Source organism: Anoplopoma fimbria, chromosome 20 (genome assembly GCF_027596085.1).
Source record: "Anoplopoma fimbria isolate UVic2021 breed Golden Eagle Sablefish chromosome 20, Afim_UVic_2022, whole genome shotgun sequence".
Classification (NCBI taxonomy): domain Eukaryota; kingdom Metazoa; phylum Chordata; class Actinopteri; order Perciformes; family Anoplopomatidae; genus Anoplopoma; species Anoplopoma fimbria.
The window spans coordinates 13,538,932-13,566,026 of NC_072468.1; the positions used below are offsets into that span (position 1 = coordinate 13,538,932).

The 27,095-nt window shown below is 39.0% G+C and overlaps 1 protein-coding gene across 2 annotated transcripts in view; it reads left to right on the top strand.

Annotated features, from left to right (window-relative positions):
- The window catches only part of grik2 (glutamate receptor, ionotropic, kainate 2), a 228,737-nt gene that overhangs the window by 55,748 nt on the left and 145,894 nt on the right, over positions 1-27,095 (top strand). Inside the window, exons 2-3 of one of the 2 annotated variants that reach the window (XM_054622400.1) lie at positions 23,178-23,345; positions 25,281-25,538. In XM_054622400.1, the coding sequence (XP_054478375.1) occupies positions 23,178-23,345; positions 25,281-25,538 (426 nt within the window). Of the gene's footprint in view, positions 1-23,177; positions 23,346-25,280; positions 25,540-27,095 lie in introns of both variants that reach the window. The other variant, XM_054622401.1, reaches the window with a different exon arrangement.

A 27,095-nucleotide genomic window follows, 5' to 3' on the forward strand; every position in this document is an offset into this window, starting at 1 on the left:
ATTCTGTAGCTCTTTATGTCATGGTTTTATATGTAACGGAAAGTATTGCACATGGATTGTACAATATTTGGTACCCAGTCTATTAAAGACAGTGGTGTCACTGCTGGAGAAGAGAAATACTTTCAACCAGGAGACAGCTGTTGTCTCATGTCAAACGAAAAGTCAACGACCTATTGTTAAGTCAGTTGTTAGTGAGTTAAGGGAGTCTCGTGACTTGTTAGTGGAGTTACGTTAACCACAATCTTTTCCTAAACCGAACTAAGTGGTTATGTTGCCTAAACCTAAGTTCCTTTGAAGACATTATGCATGTAACAAGCGTATATTGACAGTTGTCCCTGACATGTCCAAAACTGACACTAAAGAGTCCCTGCATCACAGATTGAAGCTTAGGAGCCCTGACCAAGCCTTGGTATTTGATTGGAAAGTTGAGAGTGAGAATTTGTTGGAAGATGAGTATCATCACTTCTCAGGCTGCATGAGTGATGGATTTTAAACCTTGTAGTTGAAGGCTTCATGCACCATCTTCAGAGAGAGGAATGCCCCCCACACACACTTTGTGTAACCTATAAAATATTTTGTAATCAATTCCATCATTTATGAGACAGAATAAAGTGTTATTTTGACAATTTTATACAGGCCAACGGGGTCTGACAGAGTTGCTTTTTGCTTACTGTAGGTAAAGCCTTTCATACTATAAAAAGTTAGTATGAGGATTGTTTGATGATTTTTTCGCCTGCACTTTGATTTCATGTATAAACTGGCAGCAGAGCTCTGGTATGGCTGTGTCTGTTGGTCCATCACTTTGGTCCAGATTAAAATATTTCAGCACCTTTTGGATGGATTGTCATTTTTTATAGACTCTGTCATGCCCAGAGGCTGAATCTGGTATGACTGGCAGCCTAAAGTTTACTAGTAAACAGTAGAATATGTCCATGCTATGTCATACAATTTGGCTCAGATGTTTCCCTTGGGAGGAATTTATTGTCACTATGTACCACAGGGTTACTTTATTTTCTACACTAGAAAAAACATTACAAACAAGCCAATTCAGTAGTGCATTCCTGTAATGAATATTTTTCTCATGCATCAGGAGGAATGTTAACAGCACCAACAAAACAATTCCCTGGGCAATATGGCCAACATCTGAACAATTAAAAACAATTCAACATCAGGAAAACACATCTATGTCACACATACTTTGATTATGATTGATCATGGACATGTGATGGAATAGCTTTAGGTCCTTTCCAGGTTAGCTAAGCTTCCATCTCATCTCTCCTCCCTCTCCATTTCACATTTCAGTCGCATTTAGTCTGGCAGATTTTGCTGGGTGGTTGGCCCTGGAAGGTGATTGTCCCAAGGTTCTGCTCCTACAAATAAACCCAATAATCTGCTTCCTTTTTCCCCATGTCATATGCCATAAAATCTCAGTACTATTGTTTCTGATCAAATACCCGCTAAACTAGGGACATTCCTACCAGCCTCAGCTGTACTTTGTTGTTACTGGTTATTCACTAAATGTAGCATGCTAACACTTTAAACTAAGGCTCATAACATGGTAAACATGTCATTGTCATTGTAAGCATGTCAGCATACTAATATTAGCATTCAACTTCAACAATTATGGTGCCAGCATCGCAGAGCTGTTAGTATAGCTGTATACTCGTAAGTCTTGTCTCCACAAAACACCACAACGTTATATACTGATCTGACATGACAAGCATGAAGAAACATCTGTGCAGTGGATTTCTCTTTAGGCATAACCGTGTCCCTGCTGTAGCCTTTATGTGTACCTGGACCGTAGTCGTGCCTCCTGCTGTGAGCCGACTGACACCCACTGCTACTTCGATTATTATTATTAATCACATTACTATCCCTATTTTCATAATTATAATTCTACTGTAATAATTGCTGCTGTTATTATAAGTAGTCTTATTATATGAATCATTTATGTCATATACATTGAATGTGTTGTATCTCTGCTGTTCATTCTGTTCACATGACATCTATTGCATTCTGTCCATCCTGGGAGAAGGATCCCTCCTCTGTCGCTCTCTCATAGGTTTCTTCCTTTTTTCTCCCTGTTAAAGGTTTTTATTCGGGGAGTTTTTCCTGTGCCGATGTGAGGGTTCCGGGAGGATGTCGCATGTGTACAGATTGTAAAGTTGTAATTTGTGATTCTGGGCTATACAAAATAAACTGAATTGAATTGAATTGAATTGAATGTGGATGTGGAAGTATTTGACCTAGTAATATTGCTGTTATGCCCTCACCATGAATGTTATTCAGGCATGACACCAATATGTAAAATTGCCAGTACATTTACATAATAAAGCATGTACATTAAAGGGGCATAAAGGTGCTGGCTAAACATCTCAGTTTTGGATGGGAACATATCCATAAACATGATCCCATTGAATATATTTGCAGTGTGACCCTAAGAGCAGCTCTAGATGAACGATGCAGCTGTGAGGAGATCTGTTTAAAAAGCCAGGCGTCCCATTTTCTATGTTATCAGTGCGCCGCGCTGGGGTCTCCCACCTTCTGAATTCTCTTTTTCTTGGCATTATAATTCAGTGCTCCCTTGACAGCGCTGTTTTCTCCTTCAGAAAATCTAATTTCTGTACATTTGATTTGCTCCTTTTTTTGTTTTCTCATTATCTGTAAAACTGTTGTGTCCCTCTCCACCCATTTCTAACCCTCTACAATTTCATAGAGGAAGCGGAAAATGAAAAGTCACGCTGCATATCTTCATATGAAAGTGCCCAGGTTCAATTTTCCTCCTTCCTCCTTCCCCCTTTTCAAAATATTTCTAATAATAAATAGCTCTTGGCCACAATTCTCTGGAAAATGAATTCCGAACATGGTGATAAATGTGCGTAGAATAATTCCCTGTATGATTAAAGGAGGGGACTTTCTTTTTAGTGGTGTACAGAGAGCTGACTTTTCCCACTTTTATCCTCCATGTACAATATTTTCCTCGAGCTCAGCCATTGGGTGAGAGATTCAGAGATTAACAGCATTTGGATGAAAGAGTTCACTTTTCCATTTCTCTCCTCTTAAATCATCTGTCAAAGATGTGGTGATACAGAATATCTTGATCACACTGGGTTATCGCTCTATTTATTCATGGGCTTCACTTTCTTTCTTTGTGATGGACAATGACATTTCTCTGACGCTTAGTTCATGATGCAACTTAAGTTGTTTGAATGTATATTTCATACATATTTCATACATTAACAATGCATCAGATTATTTCAAAGGGGTTACACGTAGTAACGAACCCACACAGATTTATCACAAACTCCTTTCACCTGATTGCTTTAGTTTTATGGCCCATAACTTTATTATTCAATGTCAATGCTCTCATCGGCCTGGGTTCAAGCAGCAGTAGGAAAAGCACTTTGCATTTCCTGCTGAGAACCAAACAGTGGATAGACACAGTTAGAGACTAGCTGGTGAACATACAGCGGGTAAAATAAGTTTTGAACACGTCACCATTTTTCTCAGTAAATATATTTCTAAGTTTTGTGTAATAAAAAGGAATGAAACGTATTGAACACGCTTACTGAAATTTATTTAATACTTCGTACAAAAGCCTTTGTTGGTAATGACAGCTTCAAGACGCCTCCTGTATGGAGAAACTAGTCGCATGCATTGCTCAGGTGTGATTTTGGCCCATTCTTCCACACAAACAGTCTTCAAATATGAAGGTTCAGTGGGCCTCTTCTGATCGTTAGATCTTTCCATAGATTTTCTATTGGATTCAAGTCAGGTGATTGGCTGGGCCATTCTAGCAGCTTTATTTTCTTTCTCTGAAAACATTTGAGAGTTTCCTTGGCTGTGTGTTTGGGATCATTGTCTTGCTGAAATGTCCACCCTCGTTTCATCTTCATCATCCTGGTAGATGGCAGCAGATTTTTATCAAGAATGTCTCGATACATTTTTCCATTCATCCTTCCTTCAATTATATGAAGTTTGCCAGTGCCGTATGCTGAAAAACAGCCCCACGCCATGATGTTCCCACCTCCAAACTTCACTGTTGGTATGGTGTTTTTGGGGTGATGTGCAGTGCCATTTGACCTCCAAACATGGTGTGTATTATGGCATCCAAAGAGTTCAATTTTGGTCTCATCTGACCAGACTATATTCTCCCAGTATTTCACAGGCTTGTCTAAATGTTGTGCAGCAAACTTTAAACGAGCTTCAACATGCTTTTTCTTCAGCAATGGATTCTTGCATGGTGAGCGTGCATACAGGCCACGGCGGTGAGTGCATTACTTATTGTTTTCTTTGAAACAATTGTACCTGTTAATTCCAGGTCTTTCTGAAGCTCTCCACAAGTGGTTTTGGCTCTTCTGATAATACTTTTCACTCCTCTCTCAGAAATCTTGCGAGGAGCACCTGGTCGTGGCCGGTTTATGGTGAAATTATGTTCTTTCCACTTCCAGATTATAGCCCCAACAGTGCTCACTGGAACATTCAGAAGTTTAGAAATCCTTCTGTAACCAATGCCATCAGTATGTTTTGCAACAATAAGGTTGTGAAGGTCTTGAGAGAGCTCTTTGCTTTTACCCATCATGAGATGTTTCTTGTGTGACACCTTGGTAATGAGACACCTTTTTATAGGACATCAGCTGGGACTGAACCAGCTGATATTAATTTGCACTGACAAGGGGCAGGATTGCTTTCTAATTACTGATAGATTTCAGCTGGTGTCTTGGCTTTCCATGCCTTTTTGCACCTCCCTTTCTGCATGTGTTCAATACCTTTTCCCTGTGTCATTCCATTTTATTACACATCACCTAATTTCTGAACTTATTTGTTTGGTTTTCTTTGTATGTTTGGATTACTTGGGTTGTTACCGACATCTGGTGAAAATTTCATGTCAATAGCACCTTTAGAAATATATTTACTGAGAAAAATGGTGACGTGTTCAATACTTATTTTACCCGCTGTAGTGGAGCATTTAGCTGCTTAAGGTAAATATTTTTCATTGAATTGGTAGAGACCAGGGCCCTTCTCTCTGTATGTGGATAATGGAGACATCTAGATTATATACAATATATAATAAAGTATATAGACAATTTGACTGGATTCTGGATTTTTATCTTAATTTATATCTTGAACTGTCAGAGCAACAGGTCCTTCAGCCCAAACCTTCAATTGTGTAGCTTATTTACAGTTAGCTTAATCATGACGGTTTCCTGTGAACCACATAGTTGATGTCATTTTGAAATACAAATAGCTCACGTTCTGAGATGCATAATAAAATTATTTTGATCTGATGATGATTTAAGATTACAACATGTGGCTTATTGTAAAATTGCAATGGTTTGTATTTATCAAATTAACATATTCATAATGGAGACTTACCTATAAAATAATTATTAAAAAATGTATCAAATGATTAACTGCAAAACTCACTATGCTGAAAATTGTTGCTTTTAAAGCAATTAAAGCTGTTTTTTATTATTATCACTTCGAAGTGTCCTGCTAGTCCATGGGAGGACACTTTGGGCCTTCAGTGTGGTTCGCCACTTGTATGATAAAGGTTTCCCATTTGACCAAAGCTAAAATCCATACATCAATCCATTATCTTCTAAGTCTTAGCAGGGGCTTCCAGATTTTCATCTCTCGAGCAACTGTTTCCAGCTCCTAGGAATTCCAAGGCCAAACAAGATACGTCTTTGAATTGAATTGAAAAGTCTTCTCTCCAGAATGTCTTCTCTCCAGAAAAGTCTTCTCTCCAGAATGTTCTGGGTGTACCCCGGGCTTGGACCTCAGAATTACATTTCTGCTTTTTGCAGATGATGTGGTTCTGTTGACTTCATGGGACCATAACCTACAGCACTAATTTGGGCACTTTGCAGCTGGCGTGTGATGCTGTAGGAGAATCAGTTTCTCCAAGTCTGAGGCCATGGTTCTCTGCCAGAAAACAGTGGATTGCTCTCGTGGATTATTGGGAGTGAGTCACTCCCCAAAGCGTGGTAGTTCAGATATCTTGGGGTCTTGTTCAAGAGATGGGAAGTTGAACTGAATTGATGGGTGCTTCAGCAGTGCTGATGCACCACCGACGTTCCTCTTCTACTGTGTAATTTGGGATGGACTACTGTGCAAGCTGTGCAACAGCTTATTGACAGTTTCTTTAAACACAAAGTCTTTGTTCGCCATGAAAAGGGAATATTGGCACAAACAACTGACTATTGGCAGCTTAAATTTAAAATCGGTTGGTCAAACCATCGATAGTACAGTAGAAAAATGCGAAGTAAACACACCAGAAAGAGATGGAAGATGGGCATGTAATAACCAAGACTCCTGTGACCTGTTTTACAGCATTAAAGATCCAATATTGATCCCGTTATGGCTGGGAGACTTTATAGACAGCTCTGTATCGGAGCCATCAAGAACCTTATACCTTAATTAATCTAAAACATCTTGGACAGAGAAGGAAGGTTGTGTTGTGTACCTGGTCAATTATTGGCTGATGTTTCCTCCTCTGCAAAATCAATGAGCCGGTCGAGACTCCTTCATATCTCATCAGATCCCCGGCTGATCTTATAAACGGACTGGGATTACATCACAATTGAGGGGTCAAGGGGCATCATGCAGGTGCTCCAGGAGAAAATCCCCTCAGGAGGAATGCGCCCCGACCCCTCATCTCCCTCATTTCCCCCCTGTACTCCAGATAATATCACACAATCGTCTGAGCACAGAAAATCAATATGCCTCAGCTAAGTTCAAAATCAAAGCTACTCATTAAAAAGAGGGGGCAAACACGTTGTTCGGAGTATTGGTCCTACCAGGGTGAGTTAAGCTGCAGGGATTGTTATCATTGTTAAGCATATAGATCTACAGGGGGAGATATTGACAGGAGAGAAATAATAAGATTTACTCCCTATGCTATTAGCAAACTGTATCTTCTTGTAGACCGATGGGGGGAGCCGCAGCACATGGGGAAATAGCTTACTGTTGATATGGAGGAAGTTGAATTGTTAAGCAGAGTAGAGCTGGGCTATCAGACTGTCCTCTAAACAACTGGCCCACAGTGTAGCTGCATTAGCCTCCAATGTTTGAGGAATGCAATGTGTTGCACTGGAACTATAGAATAACCATTCTCTAGGGGCTACATTAATTGGCATTTTTGGACCCAATAGTTCTAGTGAATCCCAGAGGGGAACTGCCCACTAGGGAGCTCCCCTGAGAACTACATTCCATAAGTTCCTCTGGATCAAAAACCCTTACCATCACAGCACAGCACAAGCTCTCTTTTCTGTTTACTGGAAATTAAGCTATCAACATATTACAATTAAAATCTTTTAAATTATGTGTTAAATGTTATTGACTGATTATCTGGTGATCGCAATGCGCTTTTTAATGGTTTGTTAAGGATGCCGTGATAATCATTAAGTTGTTTTATTTTTCTCATTTAGTGGCTGGCTAGTTTGTTAGCTACTGTTTTCATGCTAACATTACACTGGTTAAAGAAATGACTGGAACAGTGGAATGGGGGCCAGCAGCATAGCATAGTCCTCGTCTCATTGATGTCTGATACATTTGTTCTCTGAACACTTAATCCATTAAATTCAGAGTAGTAAGTGTATATGTTAACAAAAGGCTTAATTCACTGTATGGGGATGAGGTTAATCTAATGTTACATTTGTTCACAGTAATTTAGATAACATACAATACATTTGACAATGATGTATTGATCATACCACATGTATCACAGTAACAGTTTACCAATTTCCATTACCCATGTTGGCAAATTTATCATATAAATGTGTGTGACCTTTGCCTTGTACGGGTGCTGATATGGGTCACAGGTTTGCAGCAGCAGAGTGGATGAGATTCTCTGTATTACATGACCAATACTCTACAGTAGATCTTTATAGTGGATTGGAGTGTGCTGTGCTCTCTGCCTTCCAAGAATCTGCTCCCTCCCATTGTGGTTTGCTCATTGACATTTCCAGATGTGAGCAGTTCACAAAGGCTATGACTGAGGAGAGAGGCTGACATTTTGTGTCTCTGCGAGTGCTTGACAATGGCTGAGAAGCGCTGACATTTGTGAAAGTGCCACAAGGAGCACTCCTAAGACTTTCTATTATGAGAAAGAGAAGAAAATTACACATTACACACTTATATCTGTTGCAGTAATCTGTGCTCACAGGATGTCAGATAAAAATGAAACAGAAAAAGATGAGTGGTAGGGAAGGAGGAAAAACAAAGGAACAGGAAGAAGGTAACAGAAATGGGAGAGACAACTGAATAAAGGACAGATGAATAAATACAACAACCTAGTTGCAATTCTCAAGTGGCTCACTGTGTGAAAGCGTCTTCAGTCTTTTCCTTCTAAACCTCCCTCCACTGCTACAGACAGCTCCCCGAAGTATAGAAAGCATTCTGTTGTTGATCTTGTATGAAAAAGGTACAAACTGTTCTGCACAAACAGACCATTGAATAATAATGACAACGCTCTGGGAAACAAATTCACAAGTGCCTGTACAAGATTTGCACGGGCTCACAGAGATAGAACACATAGTGAACAAGGATAGCTGCATTATAAATCAGATTATTCAACAATTAAAAATGTTCGCTTGACTATTTAAAAGGGCTTATATTTGCATTTACTCCACTATTAACAATTCTAGAAACTATAAATATGCAAATAAAGGGATTCCTCAGACCCTGTTCCTCAAGCACCACCAGCAGTGCTGGTCCAGTTACACCAGTTAAGTCCTACGAAGCTAAGCTGGTTCTAACCATGTGTACTCCACATTCAGAAAATAACTGGCTTATGGGACTACTCAGATAAACTTGGATCACCTCATGCTGGGATCAGATACAACATTAAACTGATAATGACCCTATCTAACAGGATTGGGACCTCTGGAACAAAAGTGTTTTTGTCCTGTGCAATGTTTCATGATGCAAGAAAACTGATTCTGTGTCTAAAGTACCGCACTAACAGAGCAAGATTAACCTCCTGTAGGGGCAAAAATAAATTGTGGGCCCCAATTGAACGCCAAATTATAACTAATGTTTTTGTGATCGGGACAGTTGTATCATTGATTCAACATGAAGAAATTGCCTGCAAACAATTGATCTAGAACTCCTTACTAGCAGTTATAAACACTACAGTCACAGTGTGTCAGTACTTTTCACCCAATTACTTAAATAATTCATCAGGCATCGTACGTTCTATTGAATGCTTGACCGATGAGGGTCTGAGAACCAAAATGTCAGGAATAAAGTCAAGTGATCAGCAGTGTGCAGGACTGCTTTCTCATACCCACTCATACACAGTACAGCAATATGCCACGAGAGGTTGTGATAAACACTGACTGTTACACAAGCTAAGGGGTGTTGTTAGGGACAATGGTGAGATGAAAAATAAACACAGAGCAACAAAAACTGCAATCATTTATTGATTACAAATAATCAATTGAAGTTACATTGTTAATTTAGCACAGATTGTTGCCGTATAGTTTGTCTTATTTGTATGGAGATCAAGGGCCAGTGGACTGGGCAGCAGCAAAGAAATGTATGTCTTTAACGGGCAAAGTACACACAATTGGATCTTACCAATAGCATAATAGCATAGAGATCAAAAGCAAAATAGGAAATAGGTAGGTATAGTTGACACAGTGTCAGAGTTACAAATCAAGTAATAGATACCATCGCATTAAGTCCAGCCATTTCAGTCTCGTCTCTGCCCAAGATTCCTTGCTGAATACATAGATTGCCTTCTAAAGCTACACAATACATCACGTGTAGTCCAAAAGGTTGACAGATCTCCAGAACTGGCTTCCTCACCAGTTGACAAATCATGCCTGTGCCTAAAAGTCTTTAATGTCAGATTTCGGCATTATTTCATCAATAGCCATACAATGGCCTTACATTTTGTAACTATATCTCTGTATAGTTGTTTTCATTGTGAGTAGCAGGGGTCACTACTGGCACGTGGAATCAAAATTGCCTGTCTACAATTGAGGGATGCACAAGACCTGATACATGCATAGTTTTTTCACCGTTATCCAGTGTTACTGTTTTTAATTTGATGTCATGGATAACATCCTCAATGTTTAAATTGGGGTCATGCTTGGAAATAACTGGTTTGTACCATGTGTCGTCTTGCTACTTCAAAGGGAAAAAGTGGAACTGAAACTGCCAAACTCACTTCACTACCAAGGCAGGGTGAAAAGTACGCTCACTCTTTCAGACAGCTTCTATTGGAACATTTTCTCAGTCCCTTTGGTATGTTTTTGAGTCATTCTTAACATTTGAAAAACAGTAAGTTAATTTCTCAAAACAAACAGCACCACAAAATGGAAAAGCATGTCACTTGCTCAAAATCCTCAGCTTAACTTTCAAAAGTAAACATTTATATTAATTACAATGTCAGTGCCATCAGACTGACAAGTCCTTGTGTCATTGTTTGCAAACAAGTTGGTCTAAATTTTTAGCCATGTTATCAACATACAGTGTACATTTTTTTCTGTATGGCATTTATCAATTTTAACAGTACAAAGTCCGACATTATTGCAACGTACTTGGAAAAATTGATTTGAGGAGATAAGACAGGATTCACTTTGAAGCCTTTACTGTTTGTACTCTTATTTGTTTACGGATCATGTCATTGAGATACATAAAAAAACAAGACATTTTTGCAGCATTGCACAGCACAATGGAACAAAATCCAAATTTAGAAATGCCAACTTCTGAGCTATGTTAAGGAGAACTGGTTGATCACTGTTGCATCACACATTCCCACTTTATTAGTGAGAGTCAAGATTCACCTGAGAGCAAATTCAGGACACATTTACAAAACTATTCTATTAATAATGTATATGATATGAGAACTGCTTTGCAATAACTTCATAATTTTTTTTATTTATTTATAATGACTTAGGACTATTTAACAGAGAACCAGTATAATATATTTCATAGGACATAGGAAAGACAATTGAACCCAAATAATTTGCCAAAGCATTTGCAATTTGTTCAAATAATGAGAAATTGCTTTTATAATGTTCACAAGGGACCAGACGATGTGGAGGTTGAGCATGTAGTTTTTAGAATTTCAATTCTGATCTGAAAAAAGTACCCAATCCCATGTGAAGAACTGTAATAGTGTTGCATTGGGTTTACCACCAAAGGTGCCAGCAGTAGCATGGTGAATAATGCAAAAAGAGAAGTTTAGAGAGAAGCTCAGACCCTGCTAACTGTTTCTCCTTCTAAGACCGTGAAGTGGCCGTGAATATTGATTGAAGGTTTTAAAGTTAGAGAAATTGACTGAGTCCGTTGTTGGAAAGGTGCGGGGGATTGAGTTTCAGACACGGTTTAACCATCCGTGAGACACTTGGAGATTGGAGTATACTGGCGCCTAAAAGGCATACGTGCTCTCTCTGTGCTATTACAGGATCCGCCTCCTCCTCGGAGGGCTGTGTTTGAAGGAGGAATACATTGTGAAGGGTCAAAAATTAAGCCCCAAATTCTGGAAGGACATAACTGAACTAGCCTTTAAGGATTCAATATGCTTCAAATCAACTAGGTTGTCCAGCCATGTCAAGTTTTTTAGATGTTCTGAATGGCATTCAGGCCGAATTAACATTTTGCTTGCCTTGTCTTGATGTGATAAATCATGCAAATGAGGATTAGAAGCAACACCTTTGGAAGGTTCCACCCTGAGGGCATTAACACTGTTTCACTTTGTACAAGCCAAATGTGGAGGAAGTACTTGTGTGAAGAAGCAAAAAAGCAAGCTTAATAGAGAAGTTCAATCTCACCTTTGCACATCTGGACAGTTGCTATATGCACTGAGTTTGACTTTAAAATTGTCTTTTTACAAAAGTTACAAAACTGTTAGACACAGCATTCCCCGGTTCTACTGTCAAAAAGGAGTTGCAGAAGGAGTAGGATGATCCCAAGCACTCAGTTTGAAGCTTAATGAAGTCTGTGTCCCACAGAGCTTTTAGCTCCAAGTCTTCTTATTTTGTCTTCTAAATATCTCTGACCCTTTTCCTCACCATTCTCCTTACTATTCAGTATGCATTCATTTGTTGCCCATTGCATGTTTTCCTTTTCTTTATTGCCTCCATCTGGTCTTCTTGCCCTCCAACACTCCCTCTCTCCCCCCAACCTTGTCTACTGCAGCAGAGCCTCAGCTGTGATAAAGATGGAACATGCTCTCGGAGCTCGTCATGCTACGCTTCCCGTTCTGCAGCACTGATATTCTGACACTGATCACCATCAAACTGTCAACAACAGACAGGGAGTGAGGGCTGAGGGTGGGTGGAGGTGCCGGGGGAAGCTAACGCATTTTCCCTCATAAATAATTTTCACTCAACAGAAAAGATGAGCTGAAGCAGGATTTATTATTAATTTCTGTCTTTTTTTTGAGAGAGGGAGAAAATTGAGATGGATGATGCCTAGTGTTTGCCGGGGCCTGCCAAAGAGACGTGGGAAAGGCCAGCCTATAGCCTTGCAGGGCCCTCAGTTAAGTCGCAGCCCAGTGAGGCGGGATTAGATAGGGCCTTTATTCACTTCATGGATAAGGATCAGGCTGACATGTTGCTCATGAACTCACTCAAGGGGTTCAGAGGAGCACAGAAGTCATTTTTGCATTTAACCCTGTCCAGTCAGTAGACCAATCACATCAAACAGAAGGTGCTTGTCTGTTCCCTGCTGTCTCCTTGAATTCAGAAGGATACTGTTGCTTAGGGGTAGAGCGACAGTTCGATTCCCGGCTCTGCTAGTCCATGTCAATGTGTCCTTGTGCAAAACATATAACCCCAAATTGCTCCAGCAGGCTGTGAATAGGTGTGAATGCTTAGTTAGAGTCCTTATGTGCAGGTGGCCCCTTGCATTGGTAGCCCCTGCCATCAGTGTAAGAATGGGTGAATGATGACATGTAGTGTTAAAGCGCTTTGAGTGGTCAGAAGACTAGAAAGCGCTATACAGTCATCTAGGGCTGTTTCTAGTGACTAACTTTATTGATTAATCTATCCACTATTTGACAGATTAGTTGATCATCCAAACTATTAATTTAACGCAGAAAGATATCTTGGCAGCTTCTGGCCATATTGAGCTGATATTTCTGATCCTGAGTTGTATTTTCACTTGTCAAGTGAAATATCTCAACATGTACCATACCAATGCATTCATGGTGCCCGGACACTACATCCTAGGGGGATCCTCTGAAACTTTCTCTAGTACCCTCAGCAGCTTGATGAACGTGTCCTGATAGCTTTTGATTGGATTATCATGAAATGTGGTTCAGACATTTATGTTGCTCTCTGGATGAATTGTAAAAACGTTGGTGATGCCCTGACTTACTTTGGTTTATGACTGAATGCAGTAGATAAAGACATTTCTTTTGACTCACCTGTTCTTTTTCTTAAATCCAGCCTGCAACCTCCGGGTCTGAAAAATTAAGCCAATACAGAAGTGTCTTAAAGCTGCATTCTCTCTACTGTCCATCAAGGGGCGACGCCTCTGGTTGTATAGAAGTCTATGAGAAAATGACTCTACCTCTCGCTTGATTTATTCCCTCAGTAAACATTGTAAACATGAGTTTATGGTCTCAATCTCTAGTTTAAAGTCTTCTTCAATACAGCATGATGTTCATTTAGTGAATTATGATCCATTTAGTCAACTAGACCATAAGATAAGATGGAGAAGGTCAAAACAAAATGCCAAACTCAAGACTTCAAAAGGACAGTCACCAAACTAATCAGTGAAATCACGGTGACTTTGTCAACTTCCTATATACAGTCCAGGGTTCAGTACTAGACTGTTGGTGTTCTTACCTTAATCACAATCTTCCACAGTATTCCTGTGAAGAGATGAAATGCACTGTATATATCTAAATGTTTATTTATATTAAAACAAAATATAATGTGTGCTTACATAAAGTAGTACTGAACATCTTTAACTAATAATATATTGACATCCATAGATCAATCAATCTGCAACTTTTAATGACAAAGCAGGCGTGTTTGGAGCCAGAGCCATCTTCGGCTCCATTTCGACCTACTTCAAACCAGTCCAATCAAATTTGATTTAAATCCCTCTCTTTACTATACAGTATTCAAATATTCTGGCCTAAGGATTATTACTAAGGGCATAGAAGCTAAAAATACTCTTACTTCTGTTTCATTGGGACAATTTGTTTTTTGTGTTGTTCTGCAAGACCCGTAGTGATTCACTCTGTCTCTATCTGACCACTCACTGTGTTGTACCTTTTTGTATAACATGAAATGCTCCTGAAAATGAAGAACATATTTCTGCTAATGTCAATATCCCCCTGCCAAGCTCTAACTGTTATTTATGGTTGTAATGATTACACTGACTTCAATGCTACTACCAGTGTCATAATTAATCATTCATAACTACTGAGGGGGCTCAATCGATTGGGGTGAATGTGATGGGAAAAGGGTTTGATGCATGGCCTGATTAAGACATGGTTCTGTGCTTACAGGACATATGTCCATGCAGACAGGAAATTGACTCAATGGATTTGTCTTAAAGGTGTTTGTAGTGTCTTGAGCCCCCAGGGACTGAATATTCTGTGGCTCACGGCACTTTTCATTCACTGTGCTCACTGAATACTGGGGTAATGTTATATTATTACCCTTATTTGTGCTACAGACTCATTAAAGCTTTAATGGATATACAAGTCACTTGTAAATAACTTGTTTTGTTATTATAGCACTCTAGAACATGATAATTCTGTTATCTTCCCTGAAATGTCTTATCTTAAAATTAAGATAGACATTTAATTTCAGGTTTTTGCAAACACTTTAACACACTTTAACACATGTAGGCTAAATTATATCACATGGTGACATATAGTGTATCATGCCTGATGAACATATGGCCAAGAATGGCCTCTGTACCTCGGTAGGCTGTTGCTAGCACTTGTCTTTGTTATTTCCGTTATCTCAAGATCACAAGCTCATTTTTTCGTTATCTTGAGAAAACAAACTTTGCTAATTGAGATAATGAGATAATCCAATCATTATCTTGAGAAAACATAAAGGTTGTTTCCTCTTAATACCTATGATGTCTATCAGAGCTGAGGAGCACAATGCCAGCATGCATTGATGCGGTCAAGCTGGCATCTGCAAGGCCAAATCAGCTGATGCTAAAGTCGAAGTGTATTAAATATACTGACACTCAGGGTAATTGCATTCAAATAGTCCAGATCAAGCTGACCAGGGACTGAAAATAATTAATTATAGGAAAAGTACAATACAAAAATACTGTATATATAAAGTCTAGCAATTCATTTTTTCCAGCAACACAAAAATCAAGGATTAAAGACATTTATCATGCAATTCAGTTGGATTTTCTTTTTAAATCATAAGGGATACTGGGATCATGTTTTATACTTCTTGAAAATATAATCCAATCTTATTACCATGATAATGAAACCATTGATTTGCACTAAAGTGTAATGCCTAGTTTTGTCAGCACTGTTTTTGTAGTTTGCACTCTTAGCGCTGGTAGCTGCTAGCCATTGGCTCTGCCGTCGCCATTTTTGGAGCCGTGTTAAGCCTAAAGATATACTCCGAATTTCTTACTAAACATCTTTAAATAGACAAAGTTAAGGTGCTGCAACAATTGGAACAATACAAATCTCTGAAGATGTGGTTTGCGAAGATTCATGAGAAACTGTAACGTGTTACTTTACTAAACTAAATTGTATTCAATTTATTGTCACAGGAGCAGTAAGTGTCCTGACTTGAGCAGCTGTTTTCCTCCACTTGGCTTCCTGCCTAACAACACCCCTTAGCATTTTTAAAATCCCTGAAACACTTGGCCCTGAGTGGCTTATTGCTTAAGTACTCTCGCTGATCAATCATGGAGGCAATGTTTTGAGCGTGTATGTTCAATTTTCCGAGAGTTCTCTGTCTGTTGGGATCGTTATGCTTCAACAAATCCTTGGGATAAGTAGAGAAGGTGGCGACGGCTGCGAGTGCTGTGGTCACTGTGTGTCCACTGTCATTTGATCAGATTGATGAAGTGCTGATGGATTTCTCTCTTGACTGATCACGAGTCTCTGGCTCCCGGTACGGCAGCATAAAGGACTGTTACCGTGGGCGGTTCATTCACTCACACATACACACAAGTCTGCACTGACTGCTCCACTTCTGAACTGCTTATTTACAGTGCCAAGAAAAAAAAGAGAGTGAACTTTTTAGAATTACTTGCATTCATTTATGAATTGATCCTAAAATATAGGTTGATTTTCATCTAAATTACAACAATGAACATGCCCTTTTGACAAACGACACAAATTAGGGATGCACCTATAGCACTTTTTTTCAGACCAAGTACAAGTACTTACAGTTGAGTACTTTCAGATTGAGTACTCAGATCTAAAAATGACTTGTGAAACATGTTTTATATCATCAGATGTTCTTCGCTTTCTGAATGTAACAAATTAAACATACAACATGCTGCTGACATTTTAACTTTCAACATTGTGTTCTGACACAGAATATAGTTTGCAGTAGGCATGTTAATAATAACCATTTTTAAAATGCTATCAGGTAAAAAGTTGAAGGAATATAAAAAATATAAAAGCCGGGCATAACTCAGAGGTCACTTAAAGGATAATAGCGCTGGTCTAACTTAAAGGCCAGCCTACCTTAAGTTTGCCTGACTTTGCATACTGGTGGCTTGTTAGGCTCAAATGACAAGAGCTTAACGTCACGTTGGGGCATTGGTATTGGGTGCAGTTGTATTAAAGTAGTTTTACTAGTACGAATATATGGGCATAGTAACGGAACCCATACTGGTATCAATGCATTCCTATCCCTGCATCCCCTTAAAGCAACACAAATTATTGTTGTGCAAATTATTGTAGCTTGGAATAGAAATAAGTAACCTCAAGCTTTATCAACTCAACAAAAGCTTATTTAAGTCATTCATTTTCACACCTGTCAATATAACGAGTTTGTGCGTGTGGAATCGAGCTACTTTTAACAAACACTCTTTTTGAGTTTACTATTCACAAGATGCCTCAGCCAATGTCAACCATGCCTCGAAGGAAAGACATCCAATAAGACCCTTGATCAATTAATATAAAAATAGAGAGTGTCTTCTCCAAGACTTTAGATCTAAAGCCTTGCAGTAATTTTCAAATATTGTTTACACCATAACTGGTAAAAGAACAGCCACAATAGATTACAGAAAGGTTCCGAGACTTGTAGACTAAAACCCCTTTCTATGGATTTCATCTCTACTAATAAGTATCAGTTCCTGAGAACTGTTATACATCTCCCTAGAAGTGGCACCCAACCAAGATGACTGTATGGGTATAGCAAGGACTACTGGAAGTGTTTGAGTGAGGTTATTGCTGCCAGATAAGGGTTAAACCAGGAATTGAATCCAACAATGATACAGCACTGTGCATGTTTATTTGGTGTGTTCAGGAAAGCTCAGGAAATATTTTATAACCAAATAAATCAGGAAACGCATTAATTCCAAAGGGTGCTTACTCTCTTTATTGGCAAAAACAATTTTCGTAGATTAACTCAGGATATCTGTAGGTGGAGCTCTTTCCTTCAGCTGGTCAGCCATGTTGGCTGTTGATGCAAACAAACTACCTGCTATTTCTTTTAAACAAATTGCTAGATCATAGGAAAACACAGATTTTGCTCCAGTTCAATCATCCACAGGTTGAGCTTTGGATTTGGGTTAGAAAATAGGTTAAGGAGTTGTAGTGCAACTCGCCAGCAGCAATCACCATGGCTGACTGCTATAGGCTGAGAAACATGTCAGCCAAGAGTCTTTATTTCTCCTTAGTGAATGTTAAAAATCAACGTGACAAAATTGTTGCTGGTTTTATCAATGATTTTGTATTTCCAAAATGTTTGTTGAAACCGCAAAAATCCAAACGTGATCAGGACCACTGATACACACATTGGTTCTGGGTCAAAAATAGCATAAACAACACAACCAACATTTGGAAAGCAACAGATGTAACGTGAACACATAGAAGTAAGTCTAAGCCATGTTGGTGTCCCTCAAAATGGTTTTTTGGAAATTATGTTTGTATATAAACAATTGTTTTTTGTGGGAAATGCAATTTCTGCCTGTATTAAGTTTAATGGCAAGTCACAGTTGTTCAAGTTACACATGCTTACATCACATACTGCATGCAGGTCATAGGGAGGTAGAAGGGGTTGGATTTGATGGTCTTTAAACAAAGTGCTGGTCTTTGACCCACACAGCTAGGGTTTGAATCCTGAGTGCAGCATATGGTTAGGTTTAGGTAACCAACTTGTTTAAGGGAAGGTTAGGGGAAAGAATTTGGTTTCAGTTAGATGTTATTAAAGCAATATGATAAATCATGTATATGCAGTAATGCTTTTTCAACAATTCTGTCCATCTTACCAAAATTGAGTGCTTTGCGTGCCTAAATTTAAGCATAAAAACATTTACTATGTTTTGGTTGGTATTAACAGTCATTGCAGGAAAACAAATGAAATACTTTGATCGTGAACAGCAGATACGTTCACAATGTAGTCAACCAAGTAAAAAGGCTTTTCGGCATAAAATGTTATCATAATGTTCATGATTGCACATGTTGTGAATGTCTAGAACAGGGGTTCGGAAAAACAAGAAGATTTTCTCTCTGTCCTTCTATCCTCTTCTCATTTATTCTGCTTAATTTCCATATCTCCGTGTCCGTGCAGACAAGCGAGCAACTTTCTCATTAGACTCCATGTGTATTCATATTCAAACTCACTTACTTAGACAGTCACCTCTCTGCAGTGATTCATCTCCATTTTTACAGGGCCAGATTCCTTTCAATTGAACCGCATAGATTCTCAGCAGGAAGACAGCGTTTCTCGTGTGTGAACCGACGCATTCCAAACGCTCAGCTTTCCAATTATAGTACATCCCGCTTAACTGATGCTTATTAATTCCTTCAAACTCATTATGGCAAGCAAAATAGGGCTCTCCCATGAGATGAATAATAATGAAGGAAGAAACTTCTCGACAGTGCTGCTGCAGTCAGAGGTCTCTCAGTTTAGATGTTTGCTCTAAGCTCCAGCACACAGACAAAATAAATTCCCCTGGAAAAAAAGATAATTTCTAAAGAATTCATCATTGAAATCACTGTAAGGTAGCATTGATCAGAATCAGCCTGTCCTGTGGTAATCGCTTGTGGCAGGAGGGGCGTGCAGTACTCGTGCAATGGTGTGTATGGATTAAGTCTAGACTTCAAGAGGGTTCTACAGTGCTTGTAGTTGGAGTAAATAAAGCTCCCCCTGACTGACACTGAGCCAGCAGGGCCAGGCCATAGGGCTAACCCAAACAAAACACTTCAATCTCTCACCGTTGCTCTCCACTGCTCCCAAAGGGCGTGATTGATTGATTCTCCGGCCAATCAGAGTACATTGATCTCAGAACCCGACCCCCCCACCCTCAACTCCCCAGGCCTCCTCTCAGTCCATTCATCTGCTGGCTGTCAGAAGTATTCACTGGAGGGCCGTAGCTGTGAAGACCCGCACTCTTAAGCACACCTCTGCGGCTTTCTGAAGAAAGCACTTTACATTGTCTTATGTTGTTATTCAGGCCTCCTTTGATCCGGTTGCTATTGCTATCGTGAAGCTCATTCATAAATAGAGTAATGCTATTAAAAGCTTGCTTAGTTCCATCCATCCATTGCTCCATCAATTATCTTCTGCTTATCCGGAGCTGGGTCGAGAACAAGCATAGCAGGGTATTCCAGACATCCTTGTCCCCAGCCATGTTTTCCAGCTTCTCCTGGGGGACCCCAAGATGTTCCCAGGCCAGAAGAGATATAAAATCTCTCCAGCATGTTCTGATTCTACCCAGGGGTCTCAACGCAGTTGGACGTGCCCTGAAAACCTGTAAAAGAAGAGGTCCAGGAGGCATCCCGATCAGATGCCCCGTCCCCATCCCAACATGCCGGATGTTCGAGCTACTCATCCTATCTCTCATTCTTTAGTCACAACCCAAAGGTCAAGGCCATAAGTTAGCGTCTGAACCTAGATGGACTGGTAAATCAAGAGCTATGCCTTCTGGCTCTGCTCCCTACTCACTGGTCTCAATGCCCACATCACTGTTGACTTAGCACCCACTCTATTATACCTCCACTCTTGAACAAAAGCCTGAGATACTTGAACTCCCTCGCTTGGGGCAGTGATTCAGTCCCAACCTGTAGGGCACAATCCACTGATTTGCGGCAGAGAACTATGGACTCCGACTTGGAGGTACTGTAGTAGTAGAAACTAAAAATAGGCACTGCATAGCTTCAAATGCTGGCTTGTTATCATCCTTTATAATATCATTTTTAGCATCAAAAGTAATTCAGGTGATTACTCTCTGTCCATTAAGAAACTAAATGCATTTAAAACAGGCAAATTATTCATTAGAAATGGAAAAAGAAAAATAATTGTTGTGAAAGATGTAATTAGTTTAATAAACATTTTTTTACTGCAGTCATTGCTCAGAATGTCCCATCAACAAAGTTATCTTAAATATCTTTATGTATTACATTTTTTTATGCTAAAATGTTATTGGTCAAAACAAATGAAAGGGACGATTTCCTCCCCTTGGGTCGTTAACAACCAGAATTCAATATTTACATCGTGTTGGTCCAATGAAGATTTCTAAACTTCAGCTTCAGTCCTCTACCACTGTATGTACGCGAGTTACAAACTGGCAGTAATGCGAAAGATGCAAACAGTGGATAATTCAAAAATAAATTATAACATTTAAAACATTAAATTACATTCTAATTAGACAGTGCTTTCTTTCTAATTTCCCTTTTTTATACTAGAGTAGCTAGCTACTCATGTTAGTGAGTGAGTGGGTTGCAGCGGCTTCTTTTTGTTATTCATCTATTTGAATAGTATCCCCTGTATACTGAATCTATGTTCTTGTGTTTAAGAAGTAATAAAGGATTAAAAAAAATCATGATGCCATGGGTTGGTTTCTTCTCTTGTCGTCCCCAATGGTCTGAATCACCAGCTTCCACTGTGCTATACACTACTGAACCCTTATTAAACTTTTTTGGATTAATTAGTCAACCATTCCATTGTGTTTTTCCCAATTTGCAACAAGAAATGTTATGAATTTACTACAAATCTGACTCTGCAATGATGGCTAAGACTCGTTGGCGTATGAGAGCCATCCACTATAGGAACAATGTCTGAATTGGATGACTCGGCAGCGCACAACTTACCTCCATAACCCTATAGGTGCCATGTGCAGAGAAATAATTACGAAAAATGTGGCATTAGATGTTGAAGCGTCTGTACACAAACAGATGTTTTTGGTTATTCTTGTTGGTTAGACCTCTTCTCAGGTTGAAGATAGGTGGGTACTTAGATGGGAAATTCTAGGGTCACCAATTTTCCTCTGCCAATAAGACTGATGAATGTGTAATTTATCCCGCCAACCAGGTTTATTGAAGCTAACAGGAGACTCAGGAAGGCATTTAATAAGCAGTTATTGAGTGTAATATTAGGATATTGCAGTTTTATCCAATATCCATGATCTAACTGGTGAAAAGGTTGGCCATGTCAAACAAATTAAAAACACAAGATGGTCAGAAAAGATTCTGAAATTCTGAAAATGAATGGCTATTACATAAACATATTCTTAATGTATCCAGGTGTCTCCCACATTTGTATGTTGATGAACATGAGTTAAAAGAACTTTTAAAAAAAGGGAACTATATACTCCTCCCACTTCACATCTCTACTGACAATGAATTCTCACATACGTATTTACATAAATCCCAAATGAAATGGCAAATTCAACTGTCCTTTTATCTGTTGTGACTTTAGTAGTGCAACCACTTCAGGGTTTACAGCACCATGGGAAAACCGTACCTGCTTTAAGGGCTTGGCTATTGAAGCTACAGCTGCATCCAACTTTAATGTATAGTACTGGAATTATTAAACCGAATCATTTGAAAGATGCACCACTCAGAAAAATGGTAGAGCGCTAATAAAAGGCACTCAATATAAGAGTGGTGCATCTTCCCAGGCTAACTTTTGTAAATTAATTGAAGAGTATATTCAAAAGACTGGAGTGTAGATTGTCAAAAAATATAAGTAATAAAGAAAAGTATTCTCTTTACTATCAACCAGTGCTATTATTTGTAGGCCTAAAGTGTTCCGTCAGTGTGTTGTTATAACCAAAGTTAGCTATATTGCTTTTTTTGCAACGAGTTGTGTTAAATATTACAAATTAGACTTTTAGTACAGTTACCCGAGAACCACTGAGTCTCTAGGGAGTTGTCTTGTTTGGTGTCATGCCAGGACTTGGGCAGGGCTGGTCAGAAAGAGGGTGACAGGATTTGCATTGTTGCGTGAGTTAGGGTCTTGACTGATAAATAGGCAGGTTAAACCAATAGGGGCAATGACAGTGTATCCTAAATATCACAGTTTGCTATCGTTCCAGGAGCTCACTGAACCCCCTAGGGGCCAGAGTAAAAATTGCATACAGGGATTTAAATATTCCTATTTTTTATAACTAGCGCAGTGTCCGTTGCGGCGTACATGCGCAAAGGGACCTCCTTCTTGGTTTCCGGTATTGCTGCGTACAGTGTTGTCAGGGTCGTATCTGTTAGTTTTGCTAGGCAGTTGATAATGGGTGGCAATTTGGAGCGGAACAATTGCTCGGCTCCTGGTCCCCAACGACCCGCAGGGAAACAGTTTGGCTGTATTGTTAGTACATCAGCATCCAGCAGCCAAATTGAACTGCATTCAATGAGCCACGGCCTGTAAAGCCACACTGAGGACAACATGCAGAAGTTTTCAGAGTCATGAAGCTCCGCCCCCTCTTCTATACAGAGCGCTGTTCACCAATTTACTCAAAGTTCTTATTTCTTTATTTGATGAGTATTTAGTAAGTAATGCATTACTTTTTCAATGTGCAATGAGTTGGTGATGACATTTACTTGCTCAAGACTGTTCACTGATGTGTGACCGATCCTGAGGAAGACCGCTGTGCAGTTGATATGTCTCTCTCTCTCTTATTTTTTATCATGTATCAACTACAATAGAAGCTTTCTAACGGTTTGAACTGTAACGACACAATTAACTGTTAAAGTATATTTTCTAATCAAAACAATTCAACCTTAAGCAATCAGTAATTAGTTGTTTCTCTTTCTTTGACAGGGGGGATATTCGAGTCAATTGAAAGCGGGCCGTCCGGTGCTGAGGAACTAGCCTTTAAATTTGCTTTAAACACAATCAACAGGAACAGAACCCTACTGCCAAACACGACGCTCACCTACGACATCCAAAGGATAAACATCTATGACAGCTTTGAAGCCTCCAGGAAAGGTATTTGTGTGATTGTGGTTGGAAGATCTGCCTCCAGTGTTGGCATGCTATCGGCTGCTGCGTCTGTTTGTGTATATATAGAGCCAGTGAATGAGTGTGTGAGCACATATGCTATGCCATAGCTGCTTTGCATTGTAAATGTATTCCCAGTTCGAGGCTTGTGAGCAGCAGAGGCTTAGATTGTGACAATTATAATCAGGCGAGGGAGAAATGGCTGAGCACTTCAAATGTAAACAGAGAGAATTGATTGGTTCCAGGTAATGACTCAGCGGCAGTAATTCAAAGACCTGTTTGGCCCCCAGAGACAGCCAATAAAGTGCTATAATCTATCAGTTTTGTGTGTGCATCAGGCTGACATTTCAAGTCTCTTATCAATTACGGGCCATTATATCCTGTCTTGGTGATTTAGCCAACTCCCTTGAAAAAGTGATTAGAGTGCACATTCGAGCTAAGACAAAGACGTGCAGTTGTTTGTATGTCCCCCGAACACAATTTCATGAAAGCAAGCTCACATTGGTCACACCTTTCTCTTCAGCTTCAGCTTTCTATTGTGTAAATGCAATGTAGAATAGGTTGTTTAATCAATATCAATATCAGTATATATATAGTATATATACCTGAGCATATCATTCATGCTCATTTAGTTTTTCTGGCACCACAGATAAGTGAGGTCACCGCCAGTTGTATTTGATGATTATATATATATATTATATATATTATATATACATGTGTATATATATATATATATATATATATATATATATATATATATATATATATATATATATTATATATAAATCCTTTGTCTCTTTGTGCCTTTCCTGATTTGAGGATAAGGATGGTGTTATTCTATAGTTTCCTGTTTATCAACAGATCCTATGACAAAACCAATCCAAACTTTACCTTTTTTGTGAATTCCTGGCCCAAGGCTATGGGTTCCTATTAAATATGTGAATCTCACAAATGTATAGTTTGATAAAAAAAGAATTCTGAAACAGTTGGGTACTGTAGTCTTTTGCAAACATTCCTCTAATATTGTGGCTAATATAACAACGGGGAAACTAGTTACTTTCTAGGCTTTTTGTTATATAAATCCATTACATCCCCCACCTGGATGCAGTTCATGGAGTTGGCAGGGAAGCAAATTCAGCAGAACAACAGTAACTTCCATTTGGCCCACAAAATTCATTTAGTAGGCCTGCCCTGTTCTTAAAATGAGCAATTTTCATAAAATTTTCATTTAGCAAATTAAGGCATGTAGGCAACTGGGATTTAATTATATTCAACCAACTCTATTGTCTTAGATGCACATTGCACAATGTTTAAATTACTGAAGTAAAAATACAAAAAAAATCTGTTAACATTGAATGATCATTGACTTTATTACTGTATCTACCTTTAATTGGATATAATAGAAGGCTCGCAGCTGCAGCCTCTGAACACTTACATTCTGCAAGTGTTGAGTCTGTCCCAGCTTAATAGAATGACATTTCATTTTAATTACTTCTTTAAACGAACTGCGTTTGGTTTTACAATGAAAAAGTTTCAAATATCACTTCCATAAAAAATTATATTTTGGATTTTGGACAATGGAGCTTTACGGCAAAAAAAGAACAAGATTTACAGTATCAGGCTTTTTTCATGCTTTACCTGTTTGCACGATACACTCATTTTTGGGATTCGTTGACAATAAGAAAAATATCCAAAGACTTACAATTTTAATAAAGATTTAAAAAAAAAAAGACTAATAAATGCTGTTAACATATTCAATATTCTTAATGCTGAGTTGTTGCATACAGAAATAATTCACAAAAGCCTTATTTACATCAGACAGTTTCACCTATAGTTTGGTGGTGATCATGGCGCTGTTCATCATGAACATATGCAGCATCACAGTGAGAGGAAGCTAACTTGTCAAATATTCCATCTCTTTAGCCTGTGACCAGCTCTCTCTTGGGGTGGCGGCCATCTTTGGTCCCTCTCACAGTTCCTCGGCCAACGCGGTCCAGTCCATTTGCAACGCCCTCGGTGTGCCTCACATCCAGACCAAGTGGAAGCACCAAGTATCGGACAACAGAGACATCTTCTACGTGAGCCTCTATCCAGATTTCTCTTCCCTCAGCCGGGCAATCCTGGACCTGGTCCACTTCTTCAAGTGGAAGACGGTCACTGTGGTTTATGATGACAGCACTGGTAAGACCACACATGTTCATACTCAATTTACAACTGTTATTTCAGTTTTGTCTAACTTGTCAAGTAGTTATTAATAATCTTTATAATTAATAATTAATAATTAGCAAAAGTAGTTTGTCAGTCATCATCATTATTGTCAGTAGGTTTGATGACAGCAATTTTGCATTTCCTGGATTTCAGGATTTTTTCCTCAAAATTTTCGAAATGTTTGTAAGGATCCTTTGTCAAGGAAAGCTTAAGGGATAACATAGTTTTTGTGTCAATGTGTGTGAGGTCAGGTTACATATTTACTGGACTAATATGCTGTCGTTAACACCCTGATTGAGCCAAATGTACGGCATCTTCAGAAAACAAAAGCAAAGGTTCACCGATCTGTCACACAATCCCAGTATTGCGAAACTAGATTACATACAAGTCACAGACATCCAGTAGTCTACATATGACAACAAAAAATAATACACCGTATTGCAACAAGGACAAAACTGAAACTGACTCTAGACAATACATTTGTAACTTCCTGGAAAATCTTGTATGTGAAAAAAAATCTAAAATTATGGTAGGCCACACAAAACACATGGATATTTATATCAGTTCTGGGTGTGCCCACACCCCATGAGGCAACGTTTAAAAGGACGTTGAGCAACTAAGAAATGGTGACCCTGATGAGGGTCAAATGATTGACCTTTGTACATGTGTGTCGTGTAGAGACTCAAGGTGAAATCTCAGCAGTTAGAGAACATAATTTCAAATCACACTGATACTGACGAGTCTAACAATGCTATAACTATTTCTAAAAATCGAGCTATGGAACATAACCTTGATTAACAGTATCCCCTGTAGTTTACTTGATACTCAGTAATGTCTTAGCCTTTTTTATTTGATATTTTTGACTTTAACAGCCTCTTGTAAACCATAGTCAGGATCACCAAAGTCAGGGCTCATCATCCTCTGGGAACCATGAATGTCTCTTGATGTCTCAACATCAGGCAGGAATCATGAAATCACATATCACATGAAAATCCCTCTTGTCAAGGCTCAAGTAATGCGTTTGTGTCCAGTAGGTCAGAACACGGACCAGTCAGAATCCTGTGAGGGGCTACTGGCAACTTTGGGCGTGGCTTAGGTGTCTGTGAGGCAAAGATGCTGCAATAGCATTGGTTATATCAGAACCAGAGAGTATTTACTTTATTGAAAGAAGAGCAAGTAACAGCACTAAAGGCTTGTCTCCATGGAAAATAGGTTTTCACTGTTCTCCTGACATATGGTTCATCCAATCACTTTGTAAATTATTTTGAAATTGCCTGCCTTTTTCCAAACAATATCCAATGATAGCTTCTCAGATGGTTCTGTCTAACAAACTATCTGGTGGGTCAGGATAGGACCAACCTTCAGACTGACAAACTGACATTCCCATGTTAGCCTTATTTAAAGGTCTTTTCACACATTTCTGGCCAATTCTTTCATTTCATATAGCAAAAAGCGTATAAAAAAAACACAAGATCATAAATTTGCAGCACCATTATTTGTCAGCTGTGTTTCTTGTGTTGATATGCACAT